At 35.9% G+C, this 17235-nt stretch overlaps 1 protein-coding gene across 11 annotated transcripts in view; it reads left to right on the top strand.

The window, feature by feature from the left end:
• Nucleotides 1-17235, top strand: part of LOC108053546 (mitogen-activated protein kinase-binding protein 1) — a 65658-nt gene that overhangs the window by 36945 nt on the left and 11478 nt on the right. For 8 of the 11 annotated variants that reach the window (XM_044459619.1, XM_044459615.1, XM_044459613.1 and 5 more), the window contains one exon: nt 15474-15565. In XM_044459619.1, coding sequence (XP_044315554.1) covers nt 15474-15565 — 92 coding nt within the window. Of the gene's footprint in view, nt 1-10675; nt 11710-15473; nt 15566-17235 lie in introns of those variants that run through there. The other 3 variants (XM_044459614.1, XM_044459616.1, XM_044459620.1) reach the window with 3 other exon arrangements.

Below are 17235 nucleotides of genomic sequence, written 5' to 3'. Positions count from 1 at the left end.
TATTAAGCCCAATTACCGATGCACTTACTTACCTGCGCGGGTGGAGCGTTTCAAGGCTGATGTTTCCGCTAAAGTACGTGAAAAGAAGGTGGCATAATTAAGGAATGGATTTGTGGTGCTGAAAGTGAGATTAGATGGTGGCGAATGGGATGGTATTAATCCATGAATTATTTATAAATGGATTTAGTAGGGTCAAGGAAGCTACTAATAAGATCAGGTGTTTATATCTATGTCAGTTATATACGTTCAAAATATAAGTTAAATATTAAAGTATTAATCGACTTAGGTTTCAATTTATTTCTTATTAATGAATAAAAAGATTTCTAATTGGTCAAGTATGGGCAACTTCGATAACCTATTCCTTATCAGTCTTTTTTTTCATAAGAATTTTAAGCATAATATTTCTGCAGCTCTATATTAATTACAGCAGTTGCCATTCCTTTGCAAGAATTAGCTGAGTGGTTGTATGGATATCATGAATTGACAAATGCTTCTGCAACTTGTGCGTGATATTGATAGGACGCTTACATATTTTATACAAACCTTTCAAGACAACTTAGCTGCCAATTGACACCCACTTCCCATATATCTTTTGTAGCTGTCAAAGAACTCACGATAGTTTTATGCCTCCGGCAATTTCATGCTCGGGGTCCCACAAGACAGCAACTTCAACTTCAACAACATCATCATCACCATCTTGGACAACCTAACGCCCAAAGAACGTGACAAAAGTGGTTGGGCTGACAAATCGCCCAGAGGCTAATTACAAGGGCATTATGTAGAGCACACATAAATTTCCACAGGTTTTTTTATATTTCGTGGAGCGAAAAAGTAACGCACATTTCTTTCATGCCTTACCAAATCAACGAGAAAAGATCGTGCAACTGTGACATTAAATAAGCCAACGGCATTCAGGCACTTCTGTGGTGCAACTTCTAACCCACATGGGTGACCCACACTTGCCCCACTGTACCCGTAATTCCACTGTGGTTCCACACCTTTCATTAAATGGAAACTGTTGCAGCACATCGTGTTCAGTTGGTTTTTTTTTTTTTTGCTATGTGTTGTTTTTATTTTTCTGCCGCTTGCTGGCTGTTTTATTTGATGGCTTTGTTTCCCATGTGTGAACAAAAAGTCAGGCTGACCATAAAACAATGCAAAACAGTTAGAGCCGCAAATGACAGACAGTCAGACAGCGAGAGAGGTTAGATATAGGGGACTGGAGTGTAGGACCCATGAAATTATAACCAGAATACGCTTAGTGTCAATGAACTGAGCCGAAAACAAGAACTATTTGTATCAAAATCCGTTTTATTTGGTAGTATACACGGGTGGTAATGTCAGTTGGTTCTGATTTGGGGTAACAAAGCGTAACAAATTCATTTTGACCCGAACGAAAAAGCATTTCAAGCATAGCGAAGAGATTTTAAGACAAGTTGGCATAATAGAAAGAAGCTATATGTTTATTCAATATAAATTTAAGAGATTTTATTTACAATTTATTATTGCTTTATATATATCGATTATATTTATCGATTATAAATATTTTTCATTGGGTTTTCCTTTTTGTTTTCAAGCCAACTCTTGGCACCCTTTTTAAAGCAATGCCCCAACATCACCACCCCCGTTTTGCGATCTTAGATTTGCATAATTTGCACTTTGGCATTGAGCACCGGAAAAACGTGACTAGTTTTTTTCTCTGCCCATTGCCTAACCAAAGAGAATTATTCTTTATAGTATATACCACTAACTATATCAGAACGGAGCGTGATTTCTTATGCTTATCGTCATTTGTTTATTTTTGGCTCGCAGCTGAATTTAAATAACTCGACTGGTCCGAGTGCAGGTCGGAATGAAATCGAGATTTTTTATTATTTACGATAAGCCACGAAGCTTAGATATGAGGCAAGAACTTTGCCTTGCTAGAGATGACTTAAACATTTATTTTTAAATGGCTTTAAAAATGTATAAATGTGGCATACGGGTGGTATACGTAATGCGAGCTGATTAGATGAGAGTGTATGTTTAAGAGTTTATTTGCAAAACAAATACCAATTTAAAGATTAAATGTTTTTCTAGACTAGCAATATAAATAAAGTCACTTATGAACTAACAAACCAAAACAATAGAAATTAAGGAATTAATTAATTATTAATTTAAACAGTTTGGTTTTATAAATAAATAAAATTATTTTGTGTTGGTTTTTGTATCGACCTGTTATACAATAATTGTATTATTAATTATTTTGATAATTTCTTTTAGCTGAATATTTTATATATTTAAATTGTTAAGCATTCCCTGTTTATTAATAGTAACCTGAACGATAAGTTAACCCAATGTCTTTCAATAATCAATCACTGGCCCTTACAATCTTTTACAGCCTCCACTCAACTCCGCCCACTTGATGGCCACTTGTCAGCTTGACAGTTTTACTAGCGTTAAGTTGGAAACCCTTCACACACTTTGTTGAAGCCGCCAAATTGATGGCTGAAATATTTTGTAACCGCATTTCTTGCCCAATCCGACAGATTGAAAACTTCACTTGACTTTATATCTTTCGCTGGAAAAGTTTTATGCAATCGGGGAAAATGGGGAAAGGGTGAGAGTAGTGTCTGGTTTTTGGCACGTCTTGGCATTTTCCTCTAGTCGCGATCGCTGAACGCTAACCGCACCATGGAAACGTAGTTAACACTTTGCAGTTTAGTCTTTTCTTTCTGCCTGTCGGAGCAATTTTAAAATGCAGCCAGCATTTATTCTCGTTTTATTTTGTGCTTCTTTTTTTTTCCCCCGTTGCGTTGTGCATTTTAAATTCGGTTTTAGCCGGCCGGCAAAAATATTCAATTGTTTTGTCGCCCGTAGACAAATAAATTTATCAAGAGTTTAGAATCTAAAAGTTGTAGGCTGACTGGCTGACTGACAGAGTATCTGTATCTGTTGGGTTGTTTTTGTTCCACATTTCGACACGCGCAATTACATTTGTTTCAGCCCACTGGCAGCATTTGTTTTGGTTCTCTCTTTTTTTATTATTCTACATAGTTTTTGTTAGTTTTTTTGCTTTGTTGCTGTACTTAAACTTGATTTGTGGCAGTCAATCGGCGAAAACTTTTGAAGTTCGAAATGCGAGAATGCTGTTCGACCGGCGAGTGGCAAAAAAGTTGTCAAATTTGCTTAAACTTGTGCGCAAATGTGTTTAAATGTTTCGCATAAATATGTATGCCAAGTATGTAAACAAATGGAAGTTCACGTTTTACTATTTGTTTGGACTGTTGAAAAATATTTAAATTTTTGTTTATGTATATAAATGTTGTAATTGGAGTATCAAGGTACCTGTCTAAATTTAATTAAAATAATCCTCCTTCAATTTCAACACCTTTTCTTTCCCTCGCTTTTTGTGCTTTGTTCTCTAGCGTTTTGTGTTCTTTATTTTTTTTATACAACCCACATGATAGCAAATTGATTGATGTATGGGGGCACTCCTAAATGTTTTTGTTCTCGCCCAGAAAACAGATACTGTATCTTACGAAGCTACCGAAAATCCAGCCAGACAGTCTGAGCTCAACGATATTTATACGAAACACAATTTGCGGCCGCCCACTTTGCGTGCGATTCGTTTTTGACAGATTAACTTTCCCAGGCGGGCAAAAGGTTAAGTGAAGATAAGATGTTCAACTCATTTGCATTTCGACGGTGATAATAGACTGTTTATCTTTTTATCAAGCCATTACCTTTTGACGCCCACAATTTCAATAGGAAAGTTTCGTTTTTTCCTCATTTGTAATAATTTATATGCCTTCCAATATCGTTTTTCTTTCTAGTCAACAGGTTGATTTATTAATTAAAGCGAATCGTATGTCAGGAATCTGTTCAAACTCAATTTTGTTTGACTTTTTGTTATTCAGGTTTTGTTTTCGGCTTTGCAAATGCATTTCTAATGAGATTTGTTTTGACTCTAAGACGCAAAAAGCTTTTTTGCTGTCTCAGCAGATGATGTCAGTTGCTTGAGTGGTTCTTTACTTAACCGAAATTGTTTTTATTTCTCTTCGGCTTTGGTTCAATTGCGTGCTGCAGAAGTCATAAATAAAACATTTCTCTACTTGAATCTGAGCTTTCTATTAACCGTTTTGTTCCATGTCCAGCGGGTTGAGTTCGCCCGTAAATCAAAATTGAATTTCTATGATTTATTTGGGGTTAACTAGGTTGCCTAACATGACATTTTTATTGGCGAAGAAAAATCAAAGGTAATTGATTTTTTTCTTTAGACGCTGAGTATTCTCACCTTGCTGAGCTGCCAAATTGCATTTTGCATTTACCTGGTAGTCATGTCCGACCTAAAAAAAAAAAAATTCGACACTGCTTAACAAGCTGTAAAAATAATCAAAAACAACCATAACAATTTGTTGGCTTTATTTGTCGGAACGCCCACTCAAATGCAGATAAAAAATCGAGGTAAAAGGAGAGCTGCAGCGGCATATGTAAATTGCAAATTGAGGTTGCTAAATCTTGTTGTTTACGGCTCATTGAAGAATTGGTAACTTAATCCCGGCATTGGCTCTTTCTTTGCCCTCTCTTTTGACCGAGATGAGTAATCAATTTATATGACATGGCTTAACATTTAGATAGCACCTATATTTTCCTTTCTTTGTCTTCCAAAATTTGCATAGCTCAAATGTTCTTTGTTTGTTGATCCACAATGTGTGGGGTCTTTGGTTATTTGGGTTTGAATGGGGATAGATTTTTATTAGGATTGACTTGTGGTCAGCAGAGTTTTGGTTGAGTTTTTACAAGTAACGCAAATAAAGGTTTGGCATGGGGTTAGTTTTTTTTACACTCTGATTTAGCCAGATGTTAGAGCAAATATTTAATATAGCAACTTATTAAATTTTTGTACTTGGCTTACAAATACCTTTCTTAAATCTCTTTAACAAATAGTGTATACTTTTGGGATCTTAAAAAAAATAATTATGTAAGCTTTTCATACATAAATATTTTATTAATACTACTAAAAATACAATAAAAATACACTATCATAAAATAAATATATTTAATACATTTAAAACTCCCTTCTATTTATTTCTGCCGCACCACATGCCATTTAAGTGCTATGTTGTAAACAACATTATCAGTTATGATGTGATATCATTTATATCTCAATAGATTGTCAGCAAATCTTAATGATTTAATAGCTTAAAGTACTTGTTGGAAGCATATGTTTATAATTGTTTCTTATGAAACTGAAGTTATTTTGACACTGCTAAAATTTAAGTAGTACATATTAAATTTAATAACTTCCTGTGCAATTCTGATTTGTATTCATAAACTCACCAATATTATGCAAGTTAATAATTATAATTAATAAACTATGACAAGTTTCCATTAAGTCTGTCTGGGTGTGAATTATACAGTTGTTTAATGAGCTCAGGAAATGAGAAAAAAAAAACTAAGAAAAAGTCAAGCACGCAAAAAATCGCGACACACAAAAAAACGCTAAATTACACTTGACCATAATTTATGTAGCTATCTTTTTTTGCACTACAATTTAGTCTGCCGCCTGTCAAGTGCTTTCAAGAAATAATAGATATTTGCCCATTGAGTTCTTGTTTTTTTTTTATGGCTCTTTGTAAGAGATTCTGATATGGAGGCAAAGAAGCAACTAAACTGAGCTGAGGCGTATTAATGTCTACAGTTGTTAAAACGATTCGCAAAGATTTTGAAGTTTGAAATACTCTTTTAAAAATATACTAGAATTAAACAAAAAACAAAAAACTAAATGGATATACCTCGTATAAACCAAGAGTGCAAAAAAAAAAATATGTGGGCAGACATTGGCATCTAGGTGATTTTAAAATTTATGAAATGCCGGAAATGATATATCAATCTCTTCAATGCTTTTGCCGACTTTTAATCAAATTATAAATAATGTCATAAAACCATATTAATACCACAAAATTAAGTACTTAAAATTTATCACCCCAACAAAATTATGCAAAAAACTGCATTTAAATAAAAAAAAACTGCAGAAATGACGAACTGTGGGCAGATATTGGGGGCTGGCAGCTGACAGACTGACACTTGTTATTAGAGCCAACACTTTTGGCTTGGGTGTACTCTGTTTTTTTTTTGGGTTTCTTTTTGTATTTGTCAAATTGTAGCAATTTGGCTAAGTGCGTTGCAACTGCTGCAGCTCCCGAGACTTTTTTGTACAACATATGGAATCGCGTGTATCTGTATCTTGTCTGCTTGTGGGCGTTTCTCGTCGTTTCAATTTGAAACGCATTTTTTTCAAGTGGTTTTCACAACAGCCACCACAACTCCTCTGCAGCATTTAGCAGTACATAAAAATGAAGCACGAAGAAAATGGAATATAAAAATGTTTCACTCTCTATATAATTAAATCTTAAAATGCATTTTGTGACCACACGAAATTGATATTTTTTTTTTCGGTTTTGGCTCGGGCATTATGTAATCAATATCTTGAATGGGGCCATCAGTTTATAATGGGTTAAGCTGTCGGCTGGGAAATTGATATGCAAAGGCAGCAGAAACGACCACAAATGAAGTGAGATAATGAGGGTTAAGATGTGATACTTTAAAAGGGTCAATATGGTCATGCTTGGAAATTCGAGATACATGCTGATTAGGAAAGTTAAATATAGTCACATCCAAACCAATTTGGCACGATTTACATAGGTTTGCTTCTTTATTTTATTTATGAATAAAATGAATAAAATTTAGTATTAATTTTTCAATTATTGACTTTCTAAAAATCAAACGTATGTAATAACAGAAATCGATTAGGTAGGTACTATAAAACATGGCCCTAATTTATTATGAAATATATATTTTTTGAGTAGCTCTTTTTGAAAATTAAAATATTTCTTTAGAATCTGTGGATTGCGGAGCACTATACCCAATCTTCCCACAGTAATTAACCATCTAAAGCCCACACATTGCCATACGATCATCTTCAATTTACGTCAGCAACATTCACTTAGCCATTCAAATCAGAGATTTGTCTGTCAATTAAAGAAAGCTTACATGGAAAGCATTTTAATCCACCTCTCGGATGTTTAGCCATATAATTAACACTTATAATCGACCGGAATAAAAAGACTTTCAACTCTATGCGCATTTAACCCTCCCTCTTTGATCTGCATTCCCAAATTACTTGCACAAATAGCAATCATTATACAAATTGCGCGACCATTACAAAGTGCACTACGTGCCACCAACAACTGCGGAAAAAAAAGAGGCAATAAAAGCACCGAAAAAGGCCTTTTAACTAACACTAATGCTTGATTAAACTTTCAAATCAACTAAAGCCGCCGAAGATGCAGTCGCGAGATTGAAACTCCACAGCCCAGGCACTCCTTCTTTGAAAAGTTAAAGTTAAGAGCCCGACGAGCTGGCAACATCTTTCATCAACTTTGACACCCGAGAGTAACCTGGCCCCCTAAACATATTTTCTTCCTACTTTCCATGAACTGTTTTCCTTTTGGCCGCTTTTCCGCCTTGCCAAATTTATGGCCAAATTTTCCCAGACTTTTCCACACTAAACGCCAAGAGCCATCACGCTTGTCACGTAGTTCAAGTGGTACGAGGAGTAAATTGCAACGCTTTATTATTGAATTATGTTTCACATTTTATTTTACCATTTACGTTTGGTATTTTCTCAAGCACCCCGTATGATTAAGCTTTATGGGTTTATTGATTTCGAATTAATTGGGGAACACGGATTGATGGCCAACCTGTTGTTGTAACACTTTGGATTGCAGCTATAGCTGCAAATCTGTGCAATTAATCAAAATTGTCGGCAACGCTTCAATGGGGCTGCAAATGATTGGCGCAGATAGTCGAGATTTGCTCACAGATTTTCAAGCTTACCTCATCGCGAGCTTTTTTAATTCGAGCTGCCGAGATATTGTCAGATTGACAGATTGACAAAATGCGCATGCGCCACAGCAGAATCGATTGAGTGGGTTTATTGGAGCGCTGATTGAACGGATCGACAGCTGGGATTGAAATGTTGAGTGGTTTTCAAGTCGATCAGTGATCGATGAATGTTTTCAAGACATTTTTGAGAGGAAAGTAGGCAGTTTTCTAACAGTTAATAGTACATTGTTATGTTCACACTTTGAATTTACCTTACCAAAATGACTCAAATCTTAACCAGCAGTCCAATTATATACTTATGTTCAATTATCTTCAACCCTCCAGGGAGACTCCCCACTTGGCAGATTGCCTTGTTTTTAACCCACAAAGATCAGAGATATAATCTGCGACGCCCAGAACAATGCAAATAAATCGTAATAATTATTGATTATAGTTGCCCACACAAATCAAATCGAACAAAGGCTTCATTTCCAGCATTGGTCAGGTTCGAACAAAAGTAATTCGATTGGCCATTTGCATCACAAAAAACTATTTGAAAATTGTACAATCCAAAAATGACAATGAGGCAAAAGGTATTTTAATTACAAATTGCAAGAAGGTGGGATTGCAAAGGCGATAAATAGCTCCCCGCAGACAGACTGTGGATGGATAGTTTGTAATTCCAGTGCAGTCCAGCGATTTTTCACGGCGCAAATCAAAGGAAAAAGGCAGCCAAGTGGCACAGCAGCAAACACCAAACAGATACACTGAGCGAAAACTATATATCAATGACAGAATCTCCTTGTTCTATATACCCTTTTTATTGTCAAACTAATATAATTTCGCACTTTGCAACCATGATTTACTTCAAACATCTAAGTTTGGGTCTAATATTAAGATAATTGGTAGATGATATAAAAAACCAATTAATTTTCCTATTGCTTAAAACAAGAAAAAGAAACCTAGTTATATTTATTTTCCAGATCAAATATATAGTGTTTTTTCATATTTATTTTCCAGGTCAAATATATAGTGTTTTTTCACACATGCTTAAAATAGGTTTATAATTTTCAAGCTTATAATTCTCAAACTTATAGTTCTCATTCTTAACATTTAAGAAATATGATAAATATTTTGATTATTAAGATATGTGACACCAGACTTAATAAAGTTAATATATTAATAATATTTAATTGCAATAAGAAAAGAGTATATTTGTATAATTTTTTTTTAATATGAAACCACATTAGATTAAACCTTTTTTGTTATTTTTTCACTGTGTATCTGCCAACGGCTACCAGCAACAGCAGCAACAATGAGCAGTCTGCATTCATTTGAATATGCGGCGCATGCAGGCGGACCCACAGATACCCCCGAATCCCCGGGAGACCCCCTCCCCCCTACTCCACCCCATCCCCCCCCCTACCACCGTATCCCCCATCTATATCTATCTGCCTAGCATCTGTCAGAGCAAGTCGCTTGTAACTTTCCCCCATAAACTAGCGCCGAACTGCGACTTTGCCATGGCACAAGATAAAGAAATTGGCTGCACAATTTCGGATCACAGGGAAATGTGGATGTGGGGATGCAGGGGGCAGAGGGGGAAAGGGGGAAAAAACTAAAGGTGTCTGTCAACTGTGCATTTTTTCCAGTGTGTGTTTGCCTGTGCTTTGTTTGTTTGTCAATCTGTCGGTGGTGCAGTGCGTTTCAAGTTTGGATTTTGTTTGGGCATTGGTTTGGTTTTTCAGCCTCTGTCTCTCTTTTCTCTCCACAGATGCCTGATTATTTCACTTGATTTGTGTTATGCAAATTGATTTTCTTTTCTGTCGTCTCTGTTTTGTTGTTTGTCTTGGTGAGTTGTTTATGGAAAGGTAGCTACCTTTTTGATTGGCCTTTGTGCAATAGCTAAGCTTATGATTGCACTTGAATCAAAAATTTTCAAAGCGATTGGTTTATGTGTGTCGACAGATGTGTGTGGGGATAGTAGAGGGGTATTTATGAGAAGTAACAAATAATAAAACTTTTTGGACCAACAAAATATTGAAGAATTTCGCATGGGGAACATAGGGAAAAACAAAGAGAAAGACACAAATCTAAAGGAAACTCTGCTTATAATTTACCCAATTTTAAACTACATTTCAATGAGTATTCCAGTATGTTTTATCTCATTAAATGCTCCAACTTTAAAACAGTAAATAAAAAACTGTCAATTACGCCCCAATGTCATAAGTGGCAATTTCCATATTTTCTGCAAATGGCCAGTGCACAATTCTAGGGCTTTATTTAGCCATTGCCACAGTGACTGAATCTTGACCAAAGCACCAGCCCAAACAAACAATCCAGTCCCATATATCTGTATCTGTAGCCATCTGTATCCGTATCTAACTATCTGCATGGCAGTGGTAAATGTGTTCCACTTGGCTGCCCCGATACTCTCATTGTAATTTCAGCTACTGACTCGACTGTGGATTTGCCTAATTTCGTTTTACGGCTTTTGGAGGGAACATGTACGCCCACCAATTCCGTAATTCTGAGAATTTATTGCAATCGGTGGGCAGTGCAGACAGACTTTTAGATGCCATAACTTTCCACTATATGCAGATTATTAAATAATTAAAGCAATCGTGGGTGCCAAAACTAGCGGCAATTGATTAATTGTTTTAGCGTGTTTTAAGTTTTAACCCCCATTTCTTGGCCCTCCCGCACAAAGTTGCAGTCGATTTTGAATTGAAGTATGTAGTTTGCTCATTTCGCGTGTTAGAACAGCGATTGCTATTTTGGACTTGAGGCCAGAAACGTGTTTTTCTGTGTTTCATCGTGAAATATGCAAATTAAAGAGCTGGAAGTCTGAGTATCTAACAGATACGTGTGCGTGTCGCTCAAAAACTCAATTGGACAGGTCTCAAACGAGCGTTTTTCTCTCTATATATCTCTTGCCATATCTCAAGCTCTCCGTTGGCTCAACTCAATATCGGCGGCGTCGTGCTGAAATCGTTGAAATCTCGCCAGTTTCATTTGAGCCGCGCTAAAAAACGATACGCGACAACGGCTGTCACAAAAAACAACGATAATAACAACAACAACAACACAAACAACTACAACCACTAAAAAGTAGTTAAAAACAAATCGCAACAACCACAAACGACCAGCTATTTTTTGAATAATTATAGGGCGACGCTTAATTGTTGTAAAAAGAAATTAGCAAGCAAGCCAGCGAAAAACGTGCAACGAATATCTTATGAAAATTTACACAAAAGTTGAAGAAACGCAAAGAAATAAAAAAAATTAAGAAAAAAAAATATAAAATAATTATAGTTCAGTTTCGGTGGTAAAGCAAAAGATAAATAGATACCGCAGTACTGAAAGATATAACGAACCGAACGGATACAAAAAAAACACCCAACACGACCTTGACAAAGTCGCAAAAAAAAGAAATAAAAAAACGGAGAAACAGAAGACAATATGCTATAAAGACTAGTCATCAGAAATAGCCGAAAAGAAACGAGAAAAACTGTAAAAAGTATTATTTAAAGTGTATTATTAATTATACGAAAAACGAAATCACAACGCCCCCAAAAAAAAACGAGTGGAACTGCACAAAAACAATTACGAATTATAACATTAAGTTTGGGTTTTTTTGGTGGGCGTCTGTCTCAAATGTGCCATATAAATAAAGATAACGAAGAAGCCAGATTGGCAATTAACTAAATAAGTGAATATTTACCGAGGAATGTGGTTTTGTGTGTCCTCGAGGACCAACGAAGAGATTGAACAATGTTCGCCCCCCGAAACTCATCGCCAGTTGCCATTTACGGCAAGGAGGATGTGGCAGCCTACGAGGTAAAGGTCGTCCACTTGGTGGACGGAACGAAATCGGTTCCATTTCAACTTTCATTTGCGTCGGTTAGAAAGCAAGTTCTCGCCACTGGCTTTTCACTGGCCGTTTCCCCTTTTGCATATTGGCCAGAGCAACATCCGTTTGGATAAATGGCTTAGATGTATCCATGACTGAGATTTCTACCCACTCGCGCGGACTTCACCGCATGATTCATTTCGCTACAAAACTTTTGTCTCCGCACTTGTAATGGATTTTTGTGGTTTTTGCCCCGGCATAAATATTCTATTTGAGCCCAAGCTGCCGCCTTGTGCCCCAGGGTAATTATAGGCAATTAGCTTATGTCGGCAGCTTCTAAAACTCAAAGGAGGAATCTCAATAGAACATACCAGTCCTATTGTATTTGTAAAAAATCCAGCTTAATTTGATTTTTTTCTATCGAAAATCTCTTGGCTTGGCTTGGATTTTGGCTTGTTTTCATAGTCATAAACATTTTGCTCACGTAAGCGCCTTGTAGATACAAATGTATCTAAAGGTATATTTAGCCGTCATTTGTATGTATTTCTTTTTCTCCACCGAAAAAAAATCTATAGTACAAGTAAGAATAGCTGAAAAAATCAAAAATACTTTTTCTAAATCATTTAAAATGATATTAAAATATTAATGACTTTATTTATTCAAATGTTCTCACTAAGCTTTTTAACATACATTTTCTAAGAAGACCAAATTAAACCTAGTCTATTTTTCCGCCAAATTATTAAAACTAACCAATAACTTTTAAATACACTTTTCACTGTGTACTTGTTTATATTTCTTAGCTTTGTTATGAGGGCCATGTTCGGTTGTTGAGTAAGCCGATGAAAGCCAATTGGAAATGCACGAAACGTGGTAGGGCGAACAAAAATAACTAACAAATAACACAAACCAGAAATTCTATTTGCCAAAAGAGAACAACAAAAAGATTGCACCACAGATTTAGCATTTTTGTATGCCAAGAATTAATATTCATTTGATAATGCCACGCTGAAAAGTCGCTGACTTATCAGCCTTTCAATAACTCACGCCTTAATTATGCATGAAATTCTTAATAGAAATCTTTTCCTGATTGGCTATTTATTTATTTATTGATTAAACTTGTAGGCAATTAAGCATGGTATTTGTTTTAGGCGCCAGTTTCATTTTGGCTGCTGGACTGTAACCAAAACTATTAATTTACGGCATGCCATGTTTTCAGCAGAGAGTCTTGATTGGATTAAATATAATTATTTATGAACATGTTCAATTATAAATATTAATAAAGTGATGGAGAAATGGAATTTCATATCGTGTAGCCGGATAGTAATCTCCACATTTTGCAGTCATGTTTGGTTCTCACTGGAGTGGCCATTCAATTTGCATATTTTTCAGCATTCTGCTTTTTGTGGCCTTAAGGTAAACATTTTCATTGCGTGATTGTTGGTTGACACCTGTCCGCTGAAAAATGCTTCAGCTTATTTGTGGCCTTTTTCGCTCGAATTGTGGGCAGAAATCCGAAATGTTTCAGACCAAACCAAACCATGTGGGTTGCGTATAGAATTTGGCCAACAATTGCAGCCAACTGCTGCGTGCATTGAACTTGGGCGAAACAATAAACAGCAGAGCCAGTAAAATCAGGCACTTCATTAACAAACTCCGGGCATTGGGCCAAAAGCCACTTGACCGAAAAGTGATTTGCCTCTGGCCTCTTGGCCAATTTTACTGACTGGTCATGGCCAAGATTTCGTCACTCGTTAAATCATAATTAATTATCATTTAACTGCCCCATCTGTCACACAAATTTTAAATTTCAGTTCTTTTCTGCTGGACATAAATTTCGCTACTACACCAAATATGTAACAAAAGAATTTCGCTTTGTTTGGCTTAGTTTTTTTGTGCGCTCTTTTGAATGGCGTGTGTTGACTTCCGTTTGGACAAAAAATAAGTAAATGTGTAAAATAAATGGAATTTAAAGTACCTACCGAACTGCAGCAGCTGTTTGTGGTAGAGAAAATACGTTTTTAAAAATACAGAATAATTGATATACCCGAAAAAAGGCAAAGGAGAAAAGTTATGGTGTTAAATAAGTCTAACTCATACCTTAAGCCATTTAAATCTCCAAAAGCAAACAATCATTTCCGAACAAATCAATCTCTAAAATTATAAAAACCCATTAAATTTTTGTATTGCTTCTGCTTTGCCTAATTATCATTTGAAAACGAATTAAACCCAGCAGTTGAAATCCAAGCTCACGGATTTGGTTGCGCATACGCCCCGTAATTACTCTGCTCCCTCGAGATCTCTCTCTATTTTTCACTTAAATGAAATCGATGCCAGTTGGTCATGATTTCGGAGGAAGCTTTGTGTTTATCAATTTTCAGTCATGGTTAGCATAGTTTCATTGTTGCTTTATTTTAGTCATGCTCAGAAAATTTGTTAACAATTTCACGGCATATTATTGTCATTAAAAATGCAAATATGCGGGAGAGGAACGAATGAGAGAGATACTGAAAAACCGGTTCCATAGATCGACCTTATGCATTAAAATATAGATTTTAAAGGCTGCGTTGGTGTGGCTTGATATTCGCTTAAGTGAAACAAGCCAATAAAGTAATTCTCGTAGTAAACAAACGCTGGAGCTACTTTGTTTTGTTTCTCTGTCCGTTCGAGATGATCTCAACCGGAATGTATTCGTTTATTTTGTATCGCAATCTGAGTTTGCGATTCGCATTTGCGACGCAGAACAAAAAAAAAACAAGCATCTTTTGGATGCCCTCTGCATGCCAAAGCTGACAGGGTCGTCTTATAGATCGCCCACTGTTGGGTTCTGATTTACGTCTGTCTACCATATATTACTTTCGATATTCGTTTCCAATGCGGTAGTGTGTCTATTGACTTGCACTTCCTCTTCACTTAGCTATTTGCTGTTTAGTGTTGTTTTTTGCCATAGCTGAAAAAAAACAACTCAACCTGTTGTGTTCTAAGTTATCCGCCCCTTAATTGTTTTAGTTTTGTTTCTATGGCTTTTTTTAATAACTAATAAGCTGGTTGCTTGGGCAAGATCAAGGTGAAGCTCTGGTGAGGCGTAACAAGGCGGCTTTTAACTACAAAAAAGCCAAGTCGACACACAAAGAGCGATATTTGTTTGGGTTTAATGAATGAAATCATTAGGGCTCTTTATGTAACAACAAAATACGTTTTTAAAGCTACACCCCTTTTGGTACGTGCTAAAATCACAATCTGTTCTACAATATAAACCACATGAAACTATATAATTTAAAGTTGTGACACAGAAATTTGTTTAAATTTGACTTCTTTTAATTTATTTTACTACAATTTATTATTCATTTTTGCATTATTTATTAAGGAAATTTAAAACAAGCTCTCACCCCTTGTGTGGAAATACAAAAATTCACAAAAGTTGTTAATAAACTATTGATGAAAATAGTACAAAAGCCATTGGAAAATCATGTTAACATGCTGAGGCAATTTCTGTTGCTTATGTTTATGTAAATCGTATAAGGCTGGGTTCATATGTAAACACACGGCAACAACATGATAAATGTGCAAATTGTGTGCGTTAACAATTCACACAGCAAGTTATCTTCGTTTGGTTTTATTTTAAGCAAACAATCCGCAAACTGACCTTGCCGAAAGCGAAAAAGTATAAAAACTTGGCAAATAAACTGGAACCCAGAGTGTGATGTGATGTAATATCTAATGTTATGATGTTCTTTTTCCATATTTTTTGCAGATAAAACTCAAAAAGGTCTTGGGCCTGACTGTGTGCAGCAATGCGGCTTTGGATGTGTCCCCAGTCAGCGGCCTGCTGGCCTATCCAGCTGGGTAAGTTCCATATATCTCAAGAATATTGCATATCCAGCAGCGTGGAAGAAGGAAACCATCAGAACAGCCAGCTCATTTCCTTTCTGGCTCGGAAAAAAATTCAATTTTGTTAAATTTGATGCTTAAAGTTTGCCTACGAAAAAAAAAACTGCAATGAAAATCGTTGATTTAATCTCTCTTCCAACTGTCGCACATGGCTGAATTTTTCCATCTCAAACGAGGAAAATCTGTGACAGGCAGAGAGGGAAAATAGGAGAGGCAGAAGTGACATAATGTCAACGCGATTGCTGTTTTTCCGCAGAGGATTTGCATTCCCACTGAATATTTGCCTAGCTCACAATAGGTTATTACGCTGCGTATACGTAATATGCTAATAATTGTAATTATCAATGACAAATTGATTAAACGAAAACTTACAGATAATGGAATGCGGCAGGAAATAATCAGCCATGACAACTGATATTTGGGCTTAAAGAAAATCCATGGCAATTAACTTTAAACAGAAAGTCAATTTATTCCATTTATTTTATCCTCCTAAATCTTAAATCTTTTTTCCCATTTAAAGTCCGTTTCTTTATCCTGACAACATTTCAATTATAGTTAATTAAGCCGAGAAACTCTACTAATTATGTGCATTAACAAAAAGGGCATATTTACGCTTCCATTGCGATGCAAAAGTTTTTTTCTTGGCTCACACATGTATGCATAGTACCATTTGCAAGCATGAATAAATAGAAAATGCTGAGGGAAATTTGTGCAGAGCAAATGCGAGCGTTAAATGCACTTTAAAATCTTAGAACAAATATATAAATTTAAAAGAAAAATAAATATTTAATTATTTTTGTACTGAAAAGAATAAAAAGAGGAAGAGGGTAGGCGTTAAGGCGTTAAATACTTCCTGATCGAATTTAGTTGCACAACAAACCATATATCACAGTACACCATATCCATTTCCAAGTGTATAACCCTAAGTGAAAGATGTGGGCGTGATGCGCTCATTAACCGTGCAACAGTGGCAACAACAGAAATAAAACGGGGAGGCCAAAAAGCAGCTTAATAATGAGGCAGGCTTCTGCCATAAGAGGGTTAAACAGAGGCAGGAAAAGGTTGAAGGTGGCGTGGTGGAAAAAATAAAAGAGATCCAAGCTGAGCAGAACCTACATCCTTGGGCATTTTAAATGTGTAGCCAACTTTTACCGTCTGCCTTGGTCAAGGACGGCTTTAAGTGGTCGGGGGCAGTAGATAAACGGCGTTGAGTGGGAGGATTTCAAACTGTTAACGTGATAGTCCAAGCTGACAGAATAATAAAATGGCTTGACATTACTATTTTCAGGACATGTCTTAAATAGGATTACAATGAAGTACATTTCAAATGAAATAATTAAACTGGGGGCACCAGCGGGTTCTCTTTAAATTCCTTAAACATTAATAATTGCATTGTTTAATCAAATTGTTTTATTAATAACCCACTGATTTTCTCTATTTAGCGTTCCAAAAAGGCAATTAAAAAGTTTCGTGTCTTTTTATTACCCAGTCATGATGAAATATACAGACGATTAAAGTCTTTTGCATGTCGAAAGTCTAATTCATTCGGCATTTAATCAGCACAGAAATAAAATACTCTTAGTGAATAAACAAATGACTTGGAACTTTAAGCAGCTGGCAACAAC

The sequence above is a fragment of the Drosophila rhopaloa genome, unplaced genomic scaffold (assembly GCF_018152115.1).
Source record: "Drosophila rhopaloa isolate 14029-0021.01 unplaced genomic scaffold, ASM1815211v1 contig_2, whole genome shotgun sequence".
NCBI lineage: Eukaryota > Metazoa > Arthropoda > Insecta > Diptera > Drosophilidae > Drosophila > Drosophila rhopaloa.
The sequence above is the reverse complement of the archived record's forward strand: the minus strand, read 5'-3'. Positions and strand labels throughout refer to the sequence as shown.